We start from the raw sequence: 26,537 nt of genomic DNA on the forward strand, positions 1-26,537 counted from the left end.
CTCTGATTTGAGAGAAGCTTTTTCTGCTTCCTCTCTATGGATGTAGAGAGAGATTCTTGAGTTGTAAACACAAGGTTGTCCTTATTCAATTGAAGGATTAATTCTCCTCTGTCCACATCAATCACAGCTCTTGCTGTGGCTAGGAAAGGTCTTCCTAGGATGATGAATTCATCCTCTTCCTTTCCAGTATCCAGGACTATGAAATCGGCTGGGATGTAAAGGCCTTCAACCTTTACTAACACGTCCTCTACTTGTCCATAAGCCTATTTTCTTGAATTATCTGCCATCTCTAATGAGATTTTAGCAGCTTGCACCCCATAGATTCCCAGTTTCTCTATTACAGAGAGGGGCATGAGGTTTATCCCTGAACCAAGGTCACACAGAGCCTTAAAGTTCATGGTGCCTATGGTACAAGATATTATGAACTTTCCAGGATCCTGTTTCTTCTGAGGTAATGTCAGTTGATCCAGATCACTTAGTTCATTGATGAACAAGGGAGGTTCAACTTCCCAGTTATCAATACCAAATAATTTGGCATTCAGCTTCATGATTGCACCAAGGAACTTGGCAGCTTGCTCTTCAGTAACATCCTCATTCTCTTCAGAAGAGGAATACTCATCAGAGCTCATGAAGGGCATAAGGAGGTTCAATGGAATCTCTATGGTCTCTAGATGAGCCTCAGAGTCCTTTGGTTCCTCAGAGGGAAGCTCCTTATTGGTCACTGGACGTCCCAGGAGGTCTTCCTCCTTGGGATTCACGTCCTCTCCTTCCCTTACAAGTTCGGCCATAGTGCTTATGTCAATGGCCTTGCACTCTCCTTTTGGATTCTCTTCTGTATTGCTTGGGAGAGTACTAGGAGGGATTTCAGTGATCCTTTTACTCAGCTGGCCCACTTGTGCTTCCAGATTTCTAATGGAAGATCTTGTTTCATTCATGAAACTTACAGTGGCCTTAGATAGATCAGAGACTAAGTTTGCTAAATTAGAAGTATTTTGTTCAGAGTTCTCTGTCTGTTGCTGAGTGGATGATGGAAAGGGCTTGCTATTGCTAAACCTATTTCTTCCACCATTATTAAAGCCTTGTTGAGGCTTTTGATCCTTCCATGAGAAATTTGGATGATTTCTCCATGATGAGTTATAGGTGTTTCCATAAGGTTCACCTAAATAATTTACCTCTGCTATTGCAGGGTTCTCAGGATCGTAAGCTTCTTCTGCATAAGAAGCCTCTTGAGTACTGTTGGATGCAACTTGCATTCCAGTCAGACTCTGAGAAATCATATTGACTTGCTGAGTCAATATTTTATTCTGAGCCAATATGGCATTCAGAGTATCAATTTCAAGAACTCCCTTCTTCATAGGCGTCCCATTACTCACAGGATTCCTCTCAGAAGTGTACATGAACTGGTTATTAGCAACCATGTCAATGAGTTCTTGAGCTTCTGCAGGCATTTTCTTTAGGTGAATGGATCCACCTGCAGAGGTATCCAATGACATCTTAGATAACTCAAACAGACCATCATAGAATATATCCAGGATGGTCCATTCTGAAAGCATGTCAGAAGGACACTTTTTGGTCAGTCCTTTGTATCTCTCCCAAGCTTCATAGAGGGATTCACCTTCTTTCTGTCTGAAGGTTTGAACATCCACTCTAAGCTTACTCAACTTTTGAGGAGGAAAGAACTTGGCTAAGAAAGCCTTGACCAGCTTATCCCAAGAGTTCAGGCTATCCTTAGGTTGAGAGTCCAACCATATTCTAGCTCTGTCTCTTACAGTAAAAGGGAAAAGCATGAGCCTGTAGACTTCAGGATCTACTCCATTAGTCTTAACAGTATCACATATCTGCAAGAATTTAGTTAAGAACTGAAAAGGATCTTCAGATGGAAGTCCATGAAACTTGCAGTTCTGCTGCATCAGAGAAACTAATTGAGGTTTTAGCTCAAAGTTATTTGCTCCAATGGCAGGAATGGAGATGCTTCTTCCATGTAAATTGGAATTAGGTGCAGTAAAGTCACCAAGCATCCTCCTTAAATTATTATTATTTTTGGCTGCCATCTCCTCTTCCTGTTCGAAAATTTCTGAAAGGTTATCTCTGGATTGTTGTAATTTAGCTTCTCTTAATTTTCTCTTCAGAGTCCTTTCAGGTTCTGGATCTGCTTCAACAAGAATGTTCTTGTCCTTGCTCCTGCTCATATGACAAAGAAGAGGACACAGAAAAATAATAATAATAGAGATCCCTTATACCACAGTATAGGGATCCCTTTGTGAGTGGAAGAAAAGAGGGAGACAAAGAATGTGATGTAAAGAAAGAAACACAACTGTGAGGAGGGCAGAGATGTGAGATGAGATGTTAGTAAATGAATAAATAAATAGAATAAGATGGGAGAGGGAGAATTTTCGAAAATAATTTTTGAAAAAGAGTTAGTGATTTTCGAAAATAGTTTTTGAAAAAGGTTAGTATTTTTTTCGAAATTTTTTTTAAATCAAAAATAAAAATAATTAGTTAATAAAAAGAAATTTTTTGAAAAAGAGGGAAGATATTTTCGAAAATTAGAGAGAGAGAGAGTTAGTTAGATAGTTTTGAAAAAGTTAAGAAACAAACAAAAAGTTAGTTAGTTAGTTGAAATAAATTTTGAAAAGATAATAAGTTAGGAAGTTGGAAAAGATATTTTGAAATTAGATTTTTGAAAAAGATAAGATGAGAAGATATTTTTGAAAAGATATGATAGAAATTAGTTTTTGAAAAAGATTTGATTTTTAAAATCACAATTAATGACTTGATTCATAAGAAATCACAAGATATGATTCTAGAACTCAAAGTTTGAATCTTTCTTAACAAGCAAGTAACAAACTTGAAATTTTTGAATCAAAACATTAATTGTTATTGTTATTTTCGAAAATTTGATATAAAAATAAGAAAAAGATTTTTGAAAAATATTTTTGGAATTTTCGAAAATTACTAAGAAATTTGAAAAAGATTTGATTTTTGAAAAAGATTTTGAGAAAGATAAGATTTTCAAATTGAAAATTTGATTTGACTCATAAGAAACAAGTAGATTTTAAAAATTTTTTGAAAAAGTCAACTCAAATTTTCGAATTTATGAGAGAAAAGAGGGAAAGATATTTTTTTTTTTGATTTTTGAATTTTTATGATGAGAGAAAAAACATGAAAATTATGCAATGCATGAAATTTTTAGATCAAAACAATGAATGCATGCAAGAATGCTATGAATGTCAAGATGAACACCAAGAACACTATGAAGATCATGATGAACATCAAGACACATTTTTGAAAAAAATTTTAATGCAAAGAAAACATGTAAGACACCAAACTTAGAAATCTTTCATGTTTAGACTCTAAGAAACGAAAAATGCACATGTAAAACAAGAAAAGACACAAAACATGAAAACATCAAGATCAAACAAGAAGACTTACCAAGAACAACTTGAAGATCATGAAGAACACTATGAATGCATGATATTTTCGAAAAATGCAAGATGCATATGCAAGTGACACCAAACTTATGATATGACTCAAGACTCAAACAAGAAACACAAAAAATATTTTTGATTTTTATGATTTTCTAATTTTTTTTGTATTTTTTTTTCGAAAATTATTATGAAAAAGAAAAATAAGGATTCCAAAATTTTTAATATGAATTCCAGGAATCTTATGCTCTTTAGTCTAAAGCTTCAGTCCAGGAATTAGACATGGCTCCTTAGCCAGCTAAGCTTTCAATGAAAGCTCCGGTCCAAAACACTAGACATGGCCAATGGCCAGCCAAGCTTCAGCATGTAATTCAGACATGACATGCCTGACATACCCTACAGTCGTATAACAGCTGATGGTTGGAAGCCTCAGTCCAAAAGAATTTAGACATGGCTTTACAGCCAGCCAGGCTTCACATGCTTCATGAAACACTAGAATTCATTCTTAAAAATTTTGAATAAAAAATTTTTTTTTTTCGAAAACAGGTGAGAAAATTTTAGAAATATTTTTGAAAAATTTTTGAAAATAAAATAAAAAGAAAATTACCTAATCTGAGCAACAGGATGAACCGTCAGTTGTCCATACTCAAACAATCCCCGGCAACGGCGCCAAAAACTTGGTACGCGGAATCGTGATTACACTTTAATTATGTAAAATTCATTGCTCTTTCTTTCCCTGGAAATGGCGCCAAAAACATGATGCCAAGACCATGGTTCACAACTCCGTGTAACTAACCAGCAAGTGCACTGGGTCGTCCAACTAATACCTTACGTGAGTAAGGGTCGAATCCCACGGAGATTATCGGTATGAAGCAAGCCATGGTCACCTTGCAAATCTCAGTTAGGCAGATATAAATTGATAATGGTGTTTTCGAATAATAATTAATAGAATAGGGATAGAAATACTTATGTAATTCATTGGTGAGAATTTTAGATAAGCGAATGGAGATGCTTTTGTTCCTCTGAACCTCTGCTTTCCTGCTATCTTCATCCAATCAGTCTTACTCCTTTCCACGGCTGGCTTTATGTGATACATCACCACTGTCAATGGCTACTTTCGGTCATCTCTCGGGAAAATGATCCAATGCCCTGTCACGGCACGGCTAATCGTCTGGAGGCATCACCCTTGTCAATGGCTTCATCTTATCCTCTCAGTGAAAATGGTCAACGCACCCTGTCACGGCACGGCTATTCATCTGTCGGTTCTCAATCATGCTGGAATAGGATTTACTATCCTTTTGCGTCTGTCACTAACGCCCCGCAATCGCGAGTTTGGAGCTCGTCACAGTCATTCATTCATTGAATCCTACTCGGAATACCACAGACAAGGTTTAGACCTTCCGGATTCTCTTGAATGCCGCCATCATTCTAGCTTACACCACGAAGATTCTGGTTAGGAGATCTAAGAGATACTCATTCAGTCTAAGGTAGAACGGAAGTGGTTGTCAGGCACGCGTTCATAGGGAATGATGATGATTGTCACGTTCATCACATTCAGATTGAAATACGAATGAATATCTTAGAAGCGAAACAAGATGAATTGAATAGAAAACAGTAGTACTTTGCATTAATCCTTGAGAAACAGCAGAGCTCCACACCTTAATCTATGGAGTGTAGAAACTCTACCGTTAAAAATACATAAGTGAAAGTCCAGGCATGGCCGAGAGGCCAGCCCTCAAACGTGATCTAAGATAGCATACAACTGATCAAAGATCGCATATGACTGATCAAAGATACCTAATACAATAGTAAAAGGTCCTATTTATAATAAACTAGCTACTAGGGTTTACAAAAGTAAGTAATTGATGCATAAATCCACTTCCGGGGCCCACTTGGTGTGTGTCTGGGCTGATCTTGAGTGTTGCACGTGTAGAGGTCCTTCTTGGAGTTGAACGCCAGTTTTTGTGCCAGTTTGGGCGTTCAACTCTGGTTTTGGATCCTTTTCTGGCGCTGGACGCCAGATTTGGGCAGAGAGCTGGCGTTGAACGGCAGTTTGCGTCATCTAAACTTGGCCAAAGTATGGACTATCATACATTTCTGGAAAGCCCTGGATGTCTACTTTCCAACGCAATTGGAAGAGCGCCATTTTGAGTTCTGTAGCTCCAGAAAATCCATTTGGAGTGCAGGGAGGTCAGAATCCAACAGCATCAGCAGTCCTTCTTCAACCTCTGAATCTGATTTTTGCTCAAGTCCCTCAATTTCAGCCAGAAAATACCTGAAATCACAGAAAAACACACAAACTCATAGTAAAGTCCAGAAATGTGAATTTAACATAAAAAATAATGAAAACATCCCTAAAAGTAACTAGATCCTACTAAAAATATACTAAAAACAATGTCAAAAAGCGTATAAATTATCCGCTCATCACCTACCCGCCTTGATGAGGCCAATACCATTGTTTCTTTTGTTAGAAATCACATTGTATGCCGTTATGGGTCGCCACGAGCAATCGTGAGTGACCAAGGATCCCACTTTTGTAATAGAAAAGTAGAGGCACTGCTTAAGCACTATGGGGTATTGCATAAGGTTGCCACTACTTATCACCCACAGACCAACGGGCAAGCGAAAGTGTCCATCCGGGAGATTAAGAGAATCTTGTAGAAAGTGGTCAATCCACAAAAGAAGGATTCGAGCCTCCGGCTAGGAGATGCACTATGGGCGTATAGGATGGCCTATAAGACTCCGTTAGGGATGAGTCCCTTCCGGATCGTCTATGGTAAGCCATGCCACCTTCCGGTGGAAATTGAGCATAGAGCCTATTGGGCGGTAAAGCAGTGTAACATGGATTTCACCAAGGCGGGTGTAGCCAAGAAACTATAACTAGAAGAGCTCGAGTGCTTAAGGATGGAGGCATATGAGAATGCCCGAATATACAAGGAGAAAACTAAAGCCTTTCATGATTACCACATCCGAAGGAAGGACTTTCAAGAAGGTGATGAGGTTCTCCTCTACTACTCAAGGCTGCGATTTATGCCTGGCAAGCTCCGTTCTAGATGGGAAGGTGATGCGTGCATAAGCTTGTTATGCTACGATTTAGGAAATTGCACGATCGGCAAAATTCCTTCCGGCAAGTGCACCGGTTATCGTCAAGTAAAAACTCACAATAGAGTGAGGTCAAATCCCACAAGGATTGGTTGAGTGAGCAATTCGGATTAGAAGTATGTTCTAGTTGAGCGGAATCAAGATTTAGATGAGAATTGCGGAATGTAAAATTGGCGGGAAACGTAAATGACAAGAAATTTAAATGGCGGAATCTTAAATTGCATGAATTAAAGAGCAGAAGCTAAATTGCTGAAATTAAAAGGGAATGGGGGTGATTGCATGAATTGAGTTGCAGAATGTAAAGAGAAAGTGGAAATCAGAAATGGGGAATTCATTGGGTTATAGGAGATATTGAGATCTCCGAATCAAAACATGTTTATCTCTTCCTCAACCAATGCGTTCATTGAATTTTGCTTGGCAATCTTATGTGATTGGATCCCAATCCCTTGGCTCACCAATTCTCTCTAAAAACAAACAAATTCCCAATCCCTTGGTTTAAATGTTCATAAGAAGAGATGATGCTCGATCACTGATTATACCACACAGTTTCATGAACCACAATTTGGTAGGATTACATGTCACAATATCCATCCAAACCCCAATCCAATTCACTGTGAGAAAGCTTCTCTAGCATGAATCCTCCATTCCTTTCCCAAGGTTCCGAAGGATTCCAATTATGGGTAGTTTCTTTCCCAAGACAACTACCCAATGGAATTAGATCGAGAAGCTTTCTAACAAAATTCAAGAGAAAAGATTGAAGAAGAAGATAAACTATTATTGATTCATTGAATTACAATAGAGCTCCCTAACCCAATGAAAGGGGGTTTAGTGAGTCATAGCTCTGAATTCAATTACAAAGATATGAAAACTAGCAAAATGAAAAGGGTAAAAGTCCCTTCTAACTTAAATTCTATCCTATTTATACACTTTCTATATTGAGCTTCTATTGTGTTTCTTGGGCTTTGAGGCCTCTCCCTGCTTTCCTTTTGCCTTGGGTTTATGATCCATAATCTTGATGAGGCTGCTGATCCAAATTCTGTAACATTCATTGAGCCAACTTAGTGATAATCAAATAATGGCACATGACTCAATAAATTGAAATTTCAGACTCATCAATCCTTCAGGCCCAATCCCATAAACCATGATATTCAATTGGGTTTCATACCAGAATAAGTTTAAGTTAATGTTTGTGCTCAAATACTAACTTAAACCGCAATATTTTTGGCCCAGAAACCTTTTCCAAGAGTGGCGTTTAAGTTGCAGTTTAAGCTTAAACTGCAGCTTAAACGCCAGACACTTCCAGTGAAGCCTTTTGTAGAAGCACGTTTAAGCTTCAGTTTAAGGTTAAACTGAAGCTTAAACGTGGAAATGGAAGAAGGCAGCCCTGGAGAGTCATGTAGTCGAACACGTTTAAGCTTCAGTTTAAGGTTAAACTGAAGCTTAAACGTGGAGATAGGAAGGGCAGCCCTGGAGGTCGAACACGTTTAAGCTCCAGTTTAAGGTTAAACTGGAGCTTAAACGTGGAAGAGGAGAAAGCCATCCTGGAGGTCGAACACGTTTAAGCTCCAGTTTAAGGTTAAACTGGAGCTTAAACGTGGAAGTGGAGAAAGGTAGCCCTGGAGGTGTCGAACACGTTTAAGCTCCAGTTTAAGGTTAAACTGGAGCTTAAACGTGGAAATGGGGAAAGCAACCCTGGAGGAGAAAACTTGGTCGAACACGTTTAAGCTCCAGTTTAAGGTTAAACTGGAGCTTAAACGTGGAATGCTCCTGGTGCCTTTCTTACTTTCTGGCGTTTAACCTCCAGTTTAAGGTTAAACTGGAGGTTAAACGTCGAAATGCCCCCTTGGTGCCTTTCTCACTTCTGGCGTTTAACCTCCAGTTTAAGGTTAAACTGGAGGTTAAACGTGGAAATGCTTCCTGATTGGAATTCTCATTCTGGCGTTTAACCTCCAGTTTAAGGTTAAACTGGAGGTTAAACTTCAATTCCAGCATTTCTTAGCCTTTATGATTCTGGCGTTTAAGCTCCAGTTTAGGCTTAAACTGGAACTTAAACTCCACATGTGATATTCAAGCTTCCTTTATTGATTTTGTTGCTTCCTTGCTTAGCCTCTTCTTCCCTGAAATCATCCAAACAATTGCATCAAAGTCTTGCAAAATTTCATGAGAAATCTTCCATTCATAGCATTCAAGTAATATAACTAAAAACTCATGGAATTTGCATCAAAATCATACTGTTTGGATGGTTCATTGCTTTGTTGTTCATTTAACCATTCTTGGTTACTTTAAGCTCAAGAAAATGCATAAAACCACTAAAACTAACAGAAAAATGCTAGTGAAACTAGCCTAAGATGCCTTGGCATCACAACACCAAACTTAATACTTGCTTGTCCCTAAGCAAGTCCTGAGTTATTTGAGAAGAAAGCATGAAACAGAAAGCAATTCCATTGGCTATATTAGTAAGCACTTTAAGTTCATCAGAAGGGTTTTATGCAGAAAGTTGCAGCATCACTTTTTCATTCTTATCAGGTAAGATTATCACTTTTTCATTGCATCCATCAAACACTGCTATGGCCTCTTGTTACTCTTATGTCCTTGGTACTTCTCTTCTTTGTTTTTCTTTTCTTTTTCTTAGAGCTTCTTTGCTCCTTGTTTGCTTAGTGTCATGTGTTGCACAAGCCTTTGGCATTTTCTTTTTCTTATCAGTGCACTACACATATCCACTCCAGGCATTTTAGTTCACATTTCTTCTTGAGACATTGGTGCCCAGCACCTCTTTGTGTGACTAAATGTTTTGTATTTAGGTTGCTCTTGATAATGGACTTTTGGTTGATAATCCCGGGTTAGTTAACCCAAGTTACCAAGTGTTGAAACACTCCTCAGAACCTATTCATCCAAGCATATCCTTAATACATAAACACCACAGGCATTTGTCTCAGAAGTTCAAACCATTGGTGCCTAGCTTATTTTCTCAATTTTTTTTTTTTTTGCCTTTTGGTTGCCCTTTTTCAGTGGCCTTTTTCTTCTTCTTTTTCTTTCTTTTTCATGGCCAAAGACATTTATTCATCAAGATCCATAGACAGTTTTCAATTTCTACACAAAAAATGATAATTCTACACTCTATTTCCAGTGATCTGACTAAACAATCAAGCATGCATACCACCACTTAATTCTACTTGATTTGTCACTAATTGAGCCAAGTTACTTTTGTTCAAACTTTTCTTTTATTTTAAGAAACAGAACAAGCATGGCAAGCATTTGTTTAAGAAGGTGAAGTTATATCCAAACATCTAAGCATTCACTTTATTCAAAGCAATAAACAGACAAACATACTATTAACTTCACATTCCAGAAAGATTCAACAATTACAGTTTAAACCAGAACAAGCATGCTTTTGTTTGCCCTTTTTAAAGAATTGTCAAGGAACAACACCACCTTGTGAAATTTCTTGTTTTCTCTTTGTTGCCATGAAACAATTTGATTTCTCCTTCTTCTCCTAGTTGTTGCTTCATGTTCTTTCTAAGATCCTTGTTTCCTTTCCTGCAAAGAGTGATGAAGTTGCTTGCTTCTCAAGCACTTGAGTGGTTAGCTCAACTATGTATGGGCAAGTGTCTGAGTCTTAAGTTGGTGTGTGAACACCAAACTTAGTCTCTTACTCACTTCTCTGTTCTTTGAATCCTTGAGTTCTCCTTGGAATGAAGTTGCTGCTAAGGATTTTTTTTTTTTTAGCATTTCTGTGATTGCTTAGAATGGTTGTTCCTTTCATATAATTCAAAGGTTGTTGTGTTCAGTTGATCTTTATGGTGGAACACCAAACTTAGAGTCACACATTCCCCTTTGAATTATTGATCCACGAATTCATTGTTTGGTGTGAAACACCAAACTTAATTCTTTGCAATGCACAGAAACTACTTCACCCTTTTTATTGAAACAAATAAAAAAACAGCAAAGGGGTATTACCTCAGGTTGGGTTGCCTCCCAACAAGCGCTTCTTTAACGTCATTAGCTTGACGGTTGTCCCTTGTTAGGGTGGATTGTAGTGCTTGATGCCTTCTCCTCTCATTATGAAAACGTCCCCATTTGATTCCTTCATGACTTCTAAATGTTCCATAGAAAGAACTTTCCTGATTGTGAACACTTGAGGGAGCTGGGAAGGAATGGTTTTGAGGCCAGGTGGGATTGGCAGATAATGACTTGATATCACTTTATCTCCCGGAGAGAAACCTTCAGTGGGAATTTTCTTGTTTCTCCACCCTCTTGGCAATTTCTTTACAATTCTTCCCTTTCTCTTGATGATTTCTTCATTGACCCTTATGTCAGGAGGATCCTTCTGATCTGCTTCTATTGATTCTTGTGGCTTTAACTCTTGCAATTCTTGTTTGCCTTCCAAGGACTGTTTCAGAATTTCAGCTGCTGGATTGCTTTCCTCCAAACACAGATGGCTACTATCATCCTTAGGCTTTTCATGTTCTGGTTCAGGCTCAGATGCAGGTTTGAAAACATTGAAAATGAGCTGTTCATCATGTATTCTCAAAATTAGCTCTCCTTGTTCTACATCTATGAGTGCTCTGGCAGTGGCTAGAAATGGCCTTCCCAGAATGATGGGGTGTAGGTAGTTTTCCTCCATGTCCAAAATGACAAAATCTGTGGGGAAGAAATAATTTTCCACTTTCACCAGCACATTCTCAACTACCCCTTCAGCTTGCTTCTGAGTTTTGTCAGCCAGTTGTATGATTACATCAGTGGATCTCACCTCATTCAGTTGTAGCCTCTTCATAAGAGTCAGAGGCATCACATTTATGCTAGCTCCTAGATCACAGAATCCTCTGTCAATTTTTGTTTCCCCTATGATGCAGGGGATATGAAAACTTCCTGGGTCTGTTTTCTTAGAGATTATATCCTTTTTGATGAGGGCACTGCATTCTTTGTTCATTATTACAGTTTGTCCTCCCTTCAAAACTCTTTTCTTGCTCAGCAATTCCTTTAAATACTTGATATGTGTAGGCATCTGCTGGAGAATCTCAAGAAAGGGAATATTGATATGGAGAGACTTAAATGTCTCTAAAAACCTTGAATAGGTTTTTCCTTTTTCACCTCCTCCTAACCTCTGAGGAAATGGTGCTTTTGGTTGGTATATTTCCAGCATGCCTTTTTGCAGTTCCTTGGCTTGCTCAGTTCCACTTTCCTGCTTAGCTTCTTCCACACCTTCCTTCAAGATTTCTGGCTCCTGCTCTGAGGGTCTGATTCCTTCTTCTTCTGAGACTTCCTTCAATATGGTGATGGCCTTGCATTCTTCCCATCTCACTCTCTTTTGTTCCCCTTTAGGATTCTTTTCTGTGTCACTAGGGAACACTGCAGTTGATTTGGGGGCCTGTTGAGATAGCTCTCCTACTTGAGACTCCATCCTCTTGAGTTTTTCACCATGGTTTCTTAAGGTAGCTCTCACATCATCCCTGAAGCTTTTCAACTCAATTATGTCCTGACCCATGTGTGCCAGCATTCCTTCTATCCGGTTTAATTGATCTTGAAATTGTTGGTTCGGATTAGGTTGGGTAGGTTGATTATTTTGGCCTTGATATGATGGTTGTGAGTAAGTGTTTTGTGTGGCTTGGTATGATCTTTGGTTGGAATTTTGGTATGTGGAATTGTTATGTTGGTTGTGGTTGTAAGGTTTGTGGTTTTGTGGTTGGGTTTGTTGGTTCCCCCACCCAAAGTTTGGGTGGTTTTTCCATCCTGGGTTGTAAGTGTTGGAATGTGGATCATATGATTGCCTTTGTTGGTTTCCCACATAGTTGGCCTCTTCCCAATCACTTCCTTCAATGCTTACTTCCTCTTGATCTTGTGTGTGTATTGCAGCCACTTGCTTTGTTTCTAATTGCCTGGTAAGCTCTGCTATTTGCTTGGCAAACACCTTGTTTTGGGCTAAAATTGTATCAACATGGTTCAGCTCCATGACTCCCTTAGTGTTGTGTCTCTCTGAAGCATAGTAGTACTCATTCTCAGCCACTGTCTCGATCACTTCAATGGCTTCTTCCACAGTCTTTTTCCTATTCAATGAACCTCCTGATGAATGGTCTACAGCCTTCCTTGATTCATAAGAAAGTCCATCATAGAAAATATGCAATTGCACCCAGTCATGGAACATGTCTGGTGGGCATTTCCTTGTCAAATCCTTGAACCTCTCCCATGCCTCGTAGAGAGTTTCACCATCTTGTTGTCTAAACGTCTGAACCTCAGATCGAAGCCTATTGACCTTTTGTGGGGGGTAGAAACGTGCCAGAAACTTGCTTTCCACCTCGTCCCATGTTGTTAGGCTCCCCCTTGGGAATGATTCCAGCCACTTAGCTGCCTTGTCCCTAAGTGAAAATGGGAACAAAAGCAGTTTATAGGCATCTTCCTGGACTCCATTGGACTTCACAGTGTCGCAAATTCTCAGGAATTTTGTGAGATGTTGGTTTGGGTCTTCATTAGCACTCCCACCAAATGAACAATGATTCTCCACAAGTGATATTAGCTGTGGTTTGAGTTCAAAATTGTTGGCCTGAATGGGTGGTTTCTGAATGCTGCTACCACAATTCCCAGAGGTTGGGTTTATGTATGAACTAAGAACCCTCCTCTCAGGAATGGCATTGTTTCCATCAGCTCTCTCATGGTTGTGAACTTCTCTCTCCATGTTGAGGTCTAGAGCTTCCTCAAAATTGTCCTCAGATTCTCCTTCAGATTCCTCTTCTCTCAGTATTCTCTTCCCTCTTGCTTCCCTTCTAAGTCTATGAAGGGTCCTCTCTGGTTCGGTATATGGAGGAGTTGATGTCTCTCCTCTCCTACCTGTCATACAAGAACACAGCACAGGCAACAAACAAGTGAAATACTCTTGGTTAATGGAAGAGTATGGTTAGAGCAGTTGAGGAATTAATTCAAACAGTTAGTGAGTCAGTGAGTTAGTTGCTTGAATTTAAAGGCATAAAGAAAGAAAGCATGTAACAGAGTGCAGAAATTAAAATTCAACAAGTAACTTGAACTGAATTAATCACAACAAAAAAAAAAATTGCTCAATCTAGTTAACTTCCAATTTGAGAATTGTCAATCGAAAACCAATCCCCGGCAACGGCGCCATAAACTTGATGCGTGCATAAGCTTGTTATGCTACGATTTAGGAAATTGCACGATCGGCAAAATTCCTTCCGGCAAGTGCACCGGTTATCGTCAAGTAAAAACTCACAATAGAGTGAGGTCGAATCCCACAAGGATTGGTTGAGTGAGCAATTCGGATTAGAAGTATGTTCTAGTTGAGCGGAATCAAGATTTAGATGAGAATTGCGGAATGTAAAATTGGCGGGAAACGTAAATGACAAGAAATTTAAATGGCGGAATCTTAAATTGCATGAATTAAAGAGCAGAAGCTAAATTGTTGAAATTAAAAGGGAATGGGGGTGATTGCATGAATTGAGTTGCAGAATGTAAAGAGAAAGTGGAAATCAGAAATGGGGAATTCATTGGGTTATAGGAGATATTGAGATCTCCGAATCAAAACATGTTTATCTCTTCCTCAACCAATGCGTTCATTGAATTTTGCTTGGCAATCTTATGTGATTGGATCCCAATCCCTTGGCTCACCAATTCTCTCTAAAAACAAACAAATTCCCAATCCCTTGGTTTAAATGTTCATAAGAAGAGATGATGCTCGATCACTGATTATACCACACAGTTTCATGAACCACAATTTGGTAGGATTACATGTCACAATATCCATCCAAACCCCAATCCAATTCACTGTGAGAAAGCTTCTCTAGCATGAATCCTCCATTCCTTTCCCAAGGTTCCGAAGGATTCCAATTATGGGTAGTTTCTTTCCCAAGACAACTACCCAATGGAATTAGATCGAGAAGCTTTCTAACAAAATTCAAGAGAAAAGATTGAAGAAGAAGATAAACTATTATTGATTCATTGAATTACAATAGAGCTCCCTAACCCAATGAAAGGGGGTTTAGTGAGTCATAGCTCTGAATTCAATTACAAAGATATGAAAACTAGCAAAATGAAAAGGGTAAAAGTCCCTTCTAACTTAAATTCTATCCTATTTATACACTTTCTATATTGAGCTTCTGTTGTGTTTCTTGGGCTTTGAGGCCTCTCCCTGCTTTCCTTTTGCCTTGGGTTTATGATCCATAATCTTGATGAGGCTGCTGATCCAAATTCTGTAACATTCATTGAGCCAACTTAGTGATAATCAAATAATGGCACATGACTCAATAAATTGAAATTTCAGACTCATCAATCCTTCAGGCCCAATCCCATAAACCATGATATTCAATTGGGTTTCATACCAGAATAAGTTTAAGTTAATGTTTGTGCTCAAATACTAACTTAAACCGCAATATTTTTGGCCCAGAAACCTTTTCCAAGAGTGGCGTTTAAGTTGCAGTTTAAGCTTAAACTGCAGCTTAAACGCCACACACTTCCAGTGAAGCCTTTTGTAGAAGCACGTTTAAGCTTCAGTTTAAGGTTAAACTGAAGCTTAAACGTGGAAATGGAAGAAGGCAGCCCTGGAGAGTCATGTAGTCGAACACGTTTAAGCTTCAGTTTAAGGTTAAACTGAAGCTTAAACGTGGAGATAGGAAGGGCAGCCCTGGAGGTCGAACACGTTTAAGCTCCAGTTTAAGGTTAAACTGGAGCTTAAACGTGGAAGAGGAGAAAGCCATCCTGGAGGTCGAACACGTTTAAGCTCCAGTTTAAGGTTAAACTGGAGCTTAAACGTGGAAGTGGAGAAAGGTAGCCCTGGAGGTGTCGAACACGTTTAAGCTCCAGTTTAAGGTTAAACTGGAGCTTAAACGTGGAAATGGGGAAAGCAACCCTGGAGGAGAAAACTTGGTCGAACACGTTTAAGCTCCAGTTTAAGGTTAAACTGGAGCTTAAACGTGGAATGCTCCTGGTGCCTTTCTTACTTTCTGGCGTTTAACCTCCAGTTTAAGGTTAAACTGGAGGTTAAACGTGGAAATGCCCCCTTGGTGCCTTTCTCACTTCTGGCGTTTAACCTCCAGTTTAAGGTTAAACTGGAGGTTAAACGTGGAAATGCTTCCTGATTGGAATTCTCATTCTGGCGTTTAACCTCCAGTTTAAGGTTAAACTGGAGGTTAAACTTCAATTCCAGCATTTCTTAGCCTTCATGATTCTGGCGTTTAAGCTCCAGTTTAGGCTTAAACTGGAACTTAAACTCCACATGTGATATTCAAGCTTCCTTTATTGATTTTGTTGCTTCCTTGCTTAGCCTCTTCTTCCCTGAAATCATCCAAACAATTGCATCAAAGTCTTGCAAAATTTCATGAGAAATCTTCCATTCATTGCATTCAAGTAATATAACTAAAAACTCATGGAATTTGCATCAAAATCATACTGTTTGGATGGTTCATTGCTTTGTTGTTCATTTAACCATTCTTGGTTACTTTAAGCTCAAGAAAATGCATAAAACCACTAAAACTAACAGAAAAATGCTAGTGAAACTAGCCTAAGATGCCTTGGCATCAGAAGGATCCTTCAAGGTGAAGGAGATAAAGCCCTATGGAGTGGTAGAATTGTTTGACCCTCAAAGTGACACAACTTTCAAAGTGAATGAACATAGAGTAAAGAAGTACCATGACTACAAGTCACCAAGAGAAGTGGAAGTGCTCCTACTTGAGGATGCACCAAGGGGAGAGGAAGCTTAAGCAAAGGACCGTCTAACTTAAGGACATTAAAGAAAAGTGCTTGGTGGGAGGCACCCCACCGTGGTAAGATCTTCCTTGTGTATACCATCCTGCTTTTAGCTTTAGATTCTTGTAAATTTTGTCACTTCTAGATGTTATTGATTGCTTAGGAATGCTAGTTTTATTGTTCTTGTTGGATAATTAGGATGTTCATATAGAATTTCCTCATTTTGGTATGGATAAATTGTTGAAGTGAAAAGAATGCTATGTTTTGAATAAGTGCATGAATTTGAGTGTATTCTCTTGATTACTAGCTTAAACACCTGCCAAGAATGTGTTAGAATGGCTTTTCCCTATGTTGTTTAAAAAAAAAAGAATACATCAGTTACTTTTATTGGGGTTGAACTTATGACAACCAAATCCCCTTCTAAATTTGATACTCGAGGATTGTTGTTGGGTAGAGCTATACTTGCAATAGGATTTTATTGAGAAATTCTATACCAACATAGTACACGAGGCGCATCAGGGAGCTTCTGATTGTCCTCAAGGTAAGCATACTTGAGGTGGGGTGGAAGAGGCTTTAATTCCAGTTTCTGCTCATGGCTAGGCACTTGATCATCTGGAGCCAATGATGGTTGTAACGTGTCTTCATCTTGTCTAGGGGGTGTCCCTACACTTGCATCTTGCTCTATGTGCCTCTCTTCTACTTCCTCCTGATGAACTGCAACTACAGTTTCATCAATAATGTCGCACTAGAAGATGGAATGATCTTCAGGAGGATGCCTCATAGCTTCATCCAGATTGAAGCTCACTGCTCTGCCATCTATCTCAAAAGAGTAAGTTCCTGAGAAGGCATCCAGCTTGAATTTTGAAGTCTTCAAGAATGGCCTTCCAAGCAAGATGGATGATTGTCTTCCTGAGTCATTAGGGGGCATTTCCAAAATATAGAAATCTATAGAAAATGTGAGCCCCTTAATGCTCACCAGCACGTCCTCAACAATTCCAACCACGGAGATAATGCTTTTATCTGCAAAAACAAAACGAGCTGCCGACCTTTTTAAAGGAGGGAGCCTCAAAGCATCATATATAGACAATGGCATTATACTAACACACGCTCCTAAATCACACATACAGTCAGAAAATTTCACACCATCTATAGTAATAGTAACCATGCATGGACCTGGGTCACTACATTTTTCAGGTATATCACCTACCAATGCAGAAATGGAACTACCTAGAGGAATAGTTTCTAAATTCTGTAATTTATCTTTATGCATGCACAAATCCTTTAGAAATTTAGCATATTTAGGTACCTGCTGAATGGCATCAAAAAGTGGAATGGTTACCTCAACCTTTTTGAATATTTCTACCATTTTAGGGTCTAGTTCCATCTACTTTCTGGACTTCCTAGCAAGGTGTGGAAATGGAATAGGAATGGCGCCACTTGCAACTTCTGCGTCCCTTGGGGCTCCATTCCCTGGCTGAGCTGCTTCTTCTTCAACCAAGTCTTGTACTACATCCTCTTCTTCAGTATCCTCTGCCTCCACAATGCCTTCAATTTATATGTTTTCCTCTAAGCTTGGCTCCTCATGATTCCTCTCTTGCAGTGTGGTTTCGGACCTCAAAGTGATGGCATTGATGCCACCCTTGGGGTTGGGTATAGGTTGAGAAGGAATTGTACTGGAGCTTGAAGGTTGAGTGTTGGAGGTGCTCGACGATCCCATATGAGAGATGAGAGCTTGTATAGCAGAAGTCAGACCAGTAAGTGTATTTTCCATGGTTGTTTGTCTTTGTGCAAGAGAGTGAAGCAACTCGTCATTGGGAGAGGAAGATGGGTAAGTGATCTGAGGGACCTGTTGTTGGTTGTTTTGAGGCGCTTGGGACTGCCTTTGGTGAGGTGCTCTGTAAGGCTGGTTTTGGTTCTGCTGTCTGTTGTTGTTGTTCCACCTCTGATTTCCATTGTTGTCTCTGCCTCCTCTGTTGTAGTTGTCCCTCCATCCTTGGTTGGAATTATCTCTCCACCCCTGGTTGGATTTGTGATGCCAGGGCATTTTGGCCAGTTTCACTGACCTTTTCTTTACTATTTTTAAGGAAGTTTCATGCATTTCCTTAGAAAATAAGCTAGTTTTGGGTAGATATTCACTTACATCTTGATTCAAGCATACATTGTGCACTTTACATGATTTCATGAGGATTTTGCATGAAATTAATGACAAATTGGATGTTGTATTTCCTATGACTTGGACTAGAACTTTGATCCACTTTATTGCTTGATTTCAGGACAAAGGAAGCAAGGAAGAACCATGTTAGCAGCCACGTTAGTCTCACTAACTTGACTTCTAACGTAGGAATGGGAGCTAGCTTGCAAAGTTAATGAGAAAAGTAATCGCCAATAATGTCCTCAAAGCCATCATAGCCCACGTTAAGAGTCACGTTAACTAAGTTAACGTGAATTCTAACGTGGAGGAAAGAAAATGGAGCCAACGTTAGTGACACTTACCTTTGTCACTAACGTTGGGCCAAGCTCATAAGTGGCCACGTTAGTTGCCACGTTAACTTAGTTAATGTGGCTTCTAACGTTAAGAAGCAAAAGAGAAGCCAATGTTAGTGACATTTAACTTTGTCACTAACGTTGGCCAAGCCTCCACAAGCCACGTTAACTTAGTTAACGTGGAAGCCAACGTGGAGAAAGTGTATGATCGCCAACGTTAGTGACACCTAAATTTGTCACTAACGTTGGAATGAACCACACAAGCCACAATGAGCCACGTTAACTCCCACGTTAACTTAGTTAACGTGGAAGCTAACGTGAATAAGAGAGATGATGAGCCAACGTTAGTGACATTCACCTTTGTCACTAACGTTGGAGATGGCTAGCATTGCTACGTTAGAGGCCACGTTAACCTAGTTAACGTGGACTCTAACGTGGGAGATAGGGGCACATTGGAACGTTAGTGACAAAGGTAAGTGTCACTAACGTTCTCGAAGGTTGGCAAGTTAACGTTAAGAGCCACGTTAACTAAGTTAACGTGGACTCTAACGTAAGAAAGGGAGAGGCTTCTCAACGTTATTGGGAAAGATAAGTCCCAATAACGTGTGCGAAGGACCAAGAGGCAACGTTAGTGGCAACGTTTGTGCCACTAACGTTGAGGTTAACGTGGCTCTAACTTGGGTCAGGAACGTTAGTGAAAAAGGTGATTGTCACTAACGTTCTCGAACCCACAATTTCACTTAACGTTAACACCACTAACGTCCTAAGCTAAAGTCCCTGCCCACTTCACACATTCTCTCTGCAAGTAAAGCTAAGCCCAATGAAGAAGATAACTGCTTCAAACTGAAGATCCAAAGGCCCATACCCAAGACTTGAGGAGCCAACTAGAAGATCAGAAGAGTAGTATATATAGGAGTAGCTTTGAATTTATTAGGGAGATTGGAAATTGGGGGAAAACTACTCTCTGTATTTTTCCATTCTCTGCACTTCTAGTTTTGTTTTCATGATGTATTCTCCAACTTTGCTTTTATTTTCCAGAGCTATGAACAACTAAACCCCTTTCATTGGGTTAGGGAGCTCTGCTGTAATTTGATGGATCAATACTAGTTTTCATTATTCTTCTTCTATCTGTTTTCTTGATTTTACTTGAAAGCTTTCGATCTTCATCCAATTGGATAGTTATCTTAGAAAAGAAGCTATTCAAACTTAGATCTCTTCTGAACCTTGAAAGAGGAAGAAAGAGATCATGCTAGAAATGCTTTCTCATGCTGGACCAAATTGGGTTTGGATGGATATGTGACTATAATCCTCTCAATACTTGATTTGGGAAATGCATGTGGTATAATCAGTGACCATACTTCATCTCTTCTCATGAGTAATTGACCAAGGAATTGGCTATTGATCAAGATTTGAGAGATTGAATTACAAGGAATTGTAACTCGATCACTTAAGATTGCCAAGGAGATCAATGAATGCATTGATTGAGGAAGAGATGAAAATGAAATTGATCCGGAGAATGCAACATCTCCTTAGCCTAATGAACTCCCCATTTCTAATCTTACCCATTCTCTTTAGTTTCTGTCATTTACTTTTATGAGCAGTAACCCCATTCCCATTTACAATTCTGCAATTTACTTTCCGTCATTTACTTTCAGCTCTTTATTTCTAGCATTTACTTTTTCTGTTATTTACTTTCCCGCCATTTTATTTTCTGCAATTCTCAACTCAAATTCTGATTCGCTCAACTAGAACATTCTTCTAATTAAAGTTGCTTGATCAATCAATCTCTGTGGGATTCGACCTCACTCTATTGTGAGTTTTTACTTGAGGACAAAATTCGGTACACTTGCCGAAGGAAATTTGTTACGAGACAAGTTTTTCGTGCATCAAGTTTATGGCGCCGTTGCCGGGGATTGATTGTGCATCAACAATGATTAAATTGGAAGATAACTAGATTGAGCATTTTTGTTTTGTTTGATTCAATTTTCTGTTTGAGTAATTTACTTTCAGTTTTAGTTAATTTCTTCCCTTCCCCCTACTTTTTCGTTTCTTTTTGTTATTTACAATTCAGTTCACTAACCCACTAACTGTTTGATATATTGCATCACTCACACTAACAGTAATTCTAACAGAATACTTTCTGTATTTATTTTCCTTGCTTGTGCTTTGTTGGTTGTATGACAGGGAGAAGAAGCGGGGCTTCAACTTCCTTCGATTCTGAACCTGAGAGAACCTTCTTTAGATTAAAGAGGGAAGCAAGAGGAAAAAGAGTGGTTGGTGCTGAGGAAGAGGAGGAATACTTTGAACCAAACATGGAAGAAAACATGGAAGACCATCGTGAGGAAGAGGCTCACAACCATGGCGGAGGAGGTCGAGCAAATCATGCTGGGGAGGATAGAAGAGTTTTAGGCTCTTACATCAATCCAAACCCAGGAAACTGTGCAAGTAGCATTCAGAAGCCAACCATCTATGCCAACAATTTTGAACTAAAACCATAGCTCATCACCCTTGTTCAGAACAACTGTTCGTTCGGAGGAAATGTCCAAGAAGACCCCAATCAACATCTAACCACCTTCCTTAGAATTTGTGACACAGTGAAGTCTAATGGTGTTCATCCTGACGCCTATAGACTGCTCTTATTTCCATTCTCACTCAAGGATAAGGCAGCCAAATGGCTGGAGTCTTTCCCGAAGGAGAGCTTGACAACTTGGGAAGATGTAATGAACAAATTCTTAGCAAGATTCTACCCTCCTCAACGAATCAATAGGCTGAGAGCTGAGGTCCAAACTTTCAGGCAACAAGATGGTGAGACTCTTTATGAAGCATGGGAGAGGTTTAAGGACCTGACAAGGAGGTGTCCACCTGACATGTTCAACGAATGGGTGCAGCTGCACATTTTCTATGAAGGCCTGTCATATGAATCAGAGAAGGCAGTAGACCATTCATCCGGAGGATCTTTGAACAAGAAGAAGACCATTGAGGAAGCCATAGATGTCATTGAAACAGTAGCAGAGAATGACTATTTCTATGCTTCTGAAAGAGGCAACACTAGAGGAGTAATGGAGCTAAATAATGTAGATGCTCTGCTGGCCCAAAACAAGCTCATTACCCAGCAGCTGGCTGACTTCACCAAGAAGATGGAGAGGAACCAAGTAGCAGCAATCACTACTTCATTAACAACCCAAGAAGGAGTGAATGAAGAAGCAGAGGGTAGTCAGGAGCAAGCCAACTACATTGGGAATTCACCTAGGCAAAACCATGATCCATACTCTAAGATCTATAACCCTGGATGGAGGAATCACCCAAACTTTGGGTGGGGAAATCAACAAGACCAAGGCATAGATCAAAGACGTTCAAATCCCAACAACAATGCAGCCCACCAACATTTCACATCTAGACCATATCAGCACCCACATAACCAACCCTCTCAACACCTTTACCAAGGCCAAAATAACCCTCCTCATCCTTCCACCTCTAATCCCAATCTACCATCATTTGATGACAGACTCTCAAGGATTGAGAATCTACTTGAAGGCATAGGCAAAGAGATTCAAGACAACAAGGCATTCAAGGAGGAAGTGCGAGCCAATTTCAAGAACCAGGGAGACATAATCAAGAGGTTGGAATCCCAAGTGGGGTATCTCTCTGAGTAGATTCCCAAACCTACAGATGGATTCCCAAGTGACACAGAGAAGAATCCGAGAGGTGAAACAAAGAAAGTAAGATGGGAAGATTGCAAGATGGTCACTATAAGTGATAAGGAGACTGAGGACAAGCCAAACAAGTCGGCAGAACAACCTGGAGACACCTCAACAGAGAAGGAGGAAAAAGATCACCAAGAACCAGAAATCTCACAACAGGAGCTGCTGAGACTTTATGCACCCTTTCCCCAACTACTCAAGGGTGCTGTTGAAAAGAGAATATACTCAAGATTTCTTGACTTGTTTGCATCTCTGCATGTCAACATACCATTCATCAAGACCATCCAACAAATGCCTGCATACATCAAATACATGAAGGAACTGCTCCCTAGGAAAAGCTCACTCAAAGGAGGCTAAACTATAGTAATGAACAAGGAGTGCAGCGCCCTCATTCAACCAGAGTTGCCTACGAAAAGAAAGGACCCAGGGAGTTTTCACATCCCCTGTGCCATAAGAGAAATAATGTTTGATAGAGCACTCTGCGATTTGGGAGTAAGCATCAACTTAATGCCCTTATCCCTGGTGAAGAGGCTGCAGATCAATGAGATAATGCCCACAGATGTAGACATCAGGCTGGCTAACAAAACTCAAAAACAAGTAATAAGAGTGGTGGAAAATGTGTTGGTAAAGGTTGAGAAATACTTTCTTCCCACAGACTTCGTCATCCTGGACATGGAAGAGAGTCACACTCACCCAATCTTATTGGGAAGACCATTCCTAGCTACAGCCAGAGCACTCATAGATGTTGAGCGAGGGGAGCTAATATTGAGGATCCATGATGAACGACTCAGTTTTAATGTCTTCAAACTCTCACAAGAAGCAAACCAAGAGAAAAAAGAACCAAGCAAAGATCATAATGAGATATTGAAAGAGGAAGCAAGCATTGAAGCACAACCAGCCCAACTGGGAAAGCCCTTGCTTGATGAACAAGGAAATAAGCAGTTGTCACAGCTCAAGGAAAAGCTGGAGGAACCTAAACCACCAGAGACATGTGAAGACAACAACAAAATTCCCTTAGAAGAAGAAGTCACAAAGAGCAAGGCAACATCAAAAGGAATAAAGAAGAAGGTACCAAGGAGGTGGAGGAACAAGAAGATCCCTACCGAGGACTTCTCTCTAGGGGATAAAGTGATCTCAGCTTACTTCCCAGATATCCCCCCTGATCTCCCCACTGTACCATCTCAGTTACCTAAGGTCTTCACTATCAACAGAGTTCTCTCCTTGGAACATGTAGAGATCATTGATACAACCAATGGATATAAGTCTAAGGCAAGAGGGGAGGACTTGAAGCATTATCAACCTCCCTGATGAAGAAGAAACGTCAAGCTAGTGACGCTAAAGAAGCGCTTTATGGGAGGCAACCCATGTTTTGTATGCCTTTAATAGTGAATAAGTCAATATTCATGAATTCCAACCCAAACTTGACAAACACTTGGTGAAATCCTTATTATGCAGTATATAGTGAAGAACAAGTTTGGTGTTCAAAGCATGCCAAGAAAGCATGGATGCAACTCAGAGCATGCTAGTCTTGGAGCTTTGAACAAAACTTTTCATCACAGTGCTCCAAACTAAATTTGGTGTCACCCCAGGGTGCCACGGATATGCATATAAGGACGCACAGTTAGTTAGTTAGTTGGTGTTCATGAATAAACAACCTAATCCTTTTTCTTTACTATACTAGCCGTAAAGTTTAATTTTTATGATATTGAATTTTCTTATTTTATTTTTATAGGGAAAAGGAGAGGAGCATTGAAGGGGATTGATTGGATAATTAAATGAAAAAGGTTCGGCCACTCCATGAAGAGAAACTACACCCTTGTCTTAAGAAGGAATGCATTGGAAATTGTTGCCATGCAATATTGAAAAAAGGAGACCCTTGGAGACCGAACCAATAACCTTCATAAAGTGATGATCCTTGTCCTTTCTCCATGCACAACCCCAACCGTCCATCAAGCAACCATTCCATCAATCCACTCCCTCCACTCACTCATAATCTCCCTATATAAATGAGTCCTAGTGCATACTTACCCCTCACATTCAAATTCCCACTCTCCACACTTCACACTTTCGGCATCCAAAACCCCTTCATCATACCTCGTCTTAACCAACCAAATTCCTCATCTATCCTTACCTTCCAATCCCCTCACACAGCAACTCAAGTTCATGGCATCATCAAGCTCCAAGAGGCAAAAAAGGAAGGAACCAATGGAGAACATTCCTTTCGATGAGAAGAGATTCAAAACTGCCTTCCATGAACAAGAATTTGAAAGGATCAAGATCAAGAAGATATTGCCTGAGTTAACCTTCCAAATCAATGAAGACGAGTGCCCACAGATTCGGAAGAAAATTGAACAAAGAGGGTGGCAAAGGCTCCCTAATCCAGAGGGGAAGATCAATGCAAACCTCATCAAAGAGTTCTACGCAAATGTGGTTAGAGAAGACAAAACTAGGGCCCCAACCTTCAAAAGCTATGTAAGAGGAAAGGAGATAGACTTCAGCCCAAATGCTATAACAAGAACACTTCACTTGAAATCACCACATTTTGATGAGCCCAGTTATCATGCAAGGATAAGTAAGAGCCCTGACAATGATGAGCTCACAGAAATTGTGACTGACATCTGTGTTATAGCAGCTGATTGGGAGAGGTATGCAGATGGAAGACCCCGGTTCATCAAGAGGGGAGACCTTAGCCCGGAAGCCAAAGGGTGGTTTGAACTCGTAAGGAGGTCCATCCTCCCAGCTGCAAATAATTCAGAGGTCAATATTAATCGAGTGACTATGGTACATTGCCTAGTACAGGGTAGAGAAATCAATGTGCATGAACTCATAGCTGAGGGAATTCAAGAGTCAGTTGAGAAGGCTGATTCGGGTGCCAGGCTTTGGTACCCCAGCACTATTCTCAGACTATGTACAAAGGCTAAGGTGGTCTTCGAGGATAGCAATCCAGACTGGGTGAACCCTGGGAGGCTAGTTACAATCCAGCGTCTTGTCTATACTACACCTGCTCAGCAACAAAGAAGGCCACAAATAGGGAAGCTAAAAGCGAAAGAAGGAGCTCACCAAGAGGAGCCTCATCAAGAAGAATATCAACAAGAAGAGCATCATGACCCAGCCAACTTGAACATGAATCACCTTCTAAGGGCCATTGAAGATCTGGGGATGAGACATATGGAAGGACAAGAGCAAATACTAAACCTTCAGTCCAACTGGATGAGCCAACAAGAAGAGTGGCAGAAACAACAAATGGAGCAGCAACAGGAACAATACTCCCAGCTCACTCAAGCCATCCACCAAGTTACTGAGAGGCAAGAACGTCAAGATAAGCATTTGCAGGAACTCAATCAGCGGCAAATAGCTCATATGAAAGCATTCAATGAGTTCACTGTACTTAATGAAGGATGGCAACTACATAGGGAGGAGTTCAACGTAAACACTCAAGCCAAGTTGAACTACATGTCTAGTAATATGCATCATCTACACTATGCCATCCCTACATATGATGAGGTCCAAAAAGATTTTGTAGAACAAGAAGAGAGGAAGGTGAAACAACAGAAGGAAACACTCAAGAAGAAGATGGAAGATGGTGGTTTCTGGAAGAAGCTGATTGGAAAAAGCAAAGGGAGTGGGAGTACGAGCAATCAAGAGGGACACAAGGAGGACAAGCAAGGAGGAGAGCATGGGCAACCACATGAGTAAAAGGTGGTGGAGTTCCTTCTTTGGTTCATCCCTTTCTATGTTTTAAATAAGGAAGATCTTGTATGAAATAGAACATGCTTCCATGATAGTTTGAACCTTTTAAATGCTGTCTTTTAAGTTCTTGGTTGAATAAGTCTATGATTGCTAGTCTTTATGTCACTGCATCCTTACTTTGCTCACTTGTATGCTTGTCCCTTTGAAACAAATGAAAAAAGAATGAGTGTTTTGCAAAAGACCAGAGTGGAGTTCATACTATGGAGTAAGTTCCTTAGTTTGTGGTGCGGTCATAAGTTAGCTAAGTTAGTTCAACCACAAGGTGGGAAGACAACTATCTGTCATGAATACTATGCTTTGAACACACCCCATGAGACTAACTAAATAATAAGATCCTAATAAGAAAAAGGGGGAAAGAAAAATGAAAGTGGAAAAAAAATGAATAAAAGAA

The 26,537-nt window shown here is 39.9% G+C and overlaps 1 protein-coding gene and 3 non-coding genes across 4 annotated transcripts in view; 2 read left to right on the forward strand and 2 right to left on the reverse strand.

Annotated features, from left to right (window-relative positions):
• Positions 1-1,547: 1,547 nt before the first annotated feature.
• LOC148574522 (small nucleolar RNA R71) lies at positions 1,548-1,655 on the forward strand. The gene has a single exon (XR_015906637.1). It is a non-coding gene; the product is annotated as a small nucleolar RNA R71 (small nucleolar RNA).
• Positions 1,656-12,667: 11,012 nt separating this feature from the next.
• Positions 12,668-12,771, forward strand: LOC148574523 (small nucleolar RNA R71). The gene has a single exon (XR_015906597.1). It is a non-coding gene; the product is annotated as a small nucleolar RNA R71 (small nucleolar RNA).
• Positions 12,772-16,519: 3,748 nt separating this feature from the next.
• The window catches only part of LOC148574524 (uncharacterized), a 44,568-nt gene continuing 34,550 nt past the window's right edge, over positions 16,520-26,537 (reverse strand). Inside the window, exons 6-7 of the mRNA XM_088505908.1 lie at positions 16,710-16,931; positions 16,520-16,557 (exon numbers count right to left, since the gene is read on the reverse strand). Of these exons, the coding sequence (XP_088362034.1) occupies positions 16,520-16,557; positions 16,710-16,931 (260 nt within the window). The remainder of the gene's footprint in view (positions 16,558-16,709; positions 16,932-26,537) is intronic.
• On the reverse strand, positions 21,461-21,564 carry LOC148574525 (small nucleolar RNA R71). Its single transcript, XR_015905981.1, has one exon. It is a non-coding gene; the product is annotated as a small nucleolar RNA R71 (small nucleolar RNA).

The sequence above is a fragment of the Arachis ipaensis genome, chromosome B2 (genome assembly GCF_059453495.1).
Source record: "Arachis ipaensis isolate K30076 ecotype BB chromosome B2, ASM5945349v1, whole genome shotgun sequence".
Classification (NCBI taxonomy): domain Eukaryota; kingdom Viridiplantae; phylum Streptophyta; class Magnoliopsida; order Fabales; family Fabaceae; genus Arachis; species Arachis ipaensis.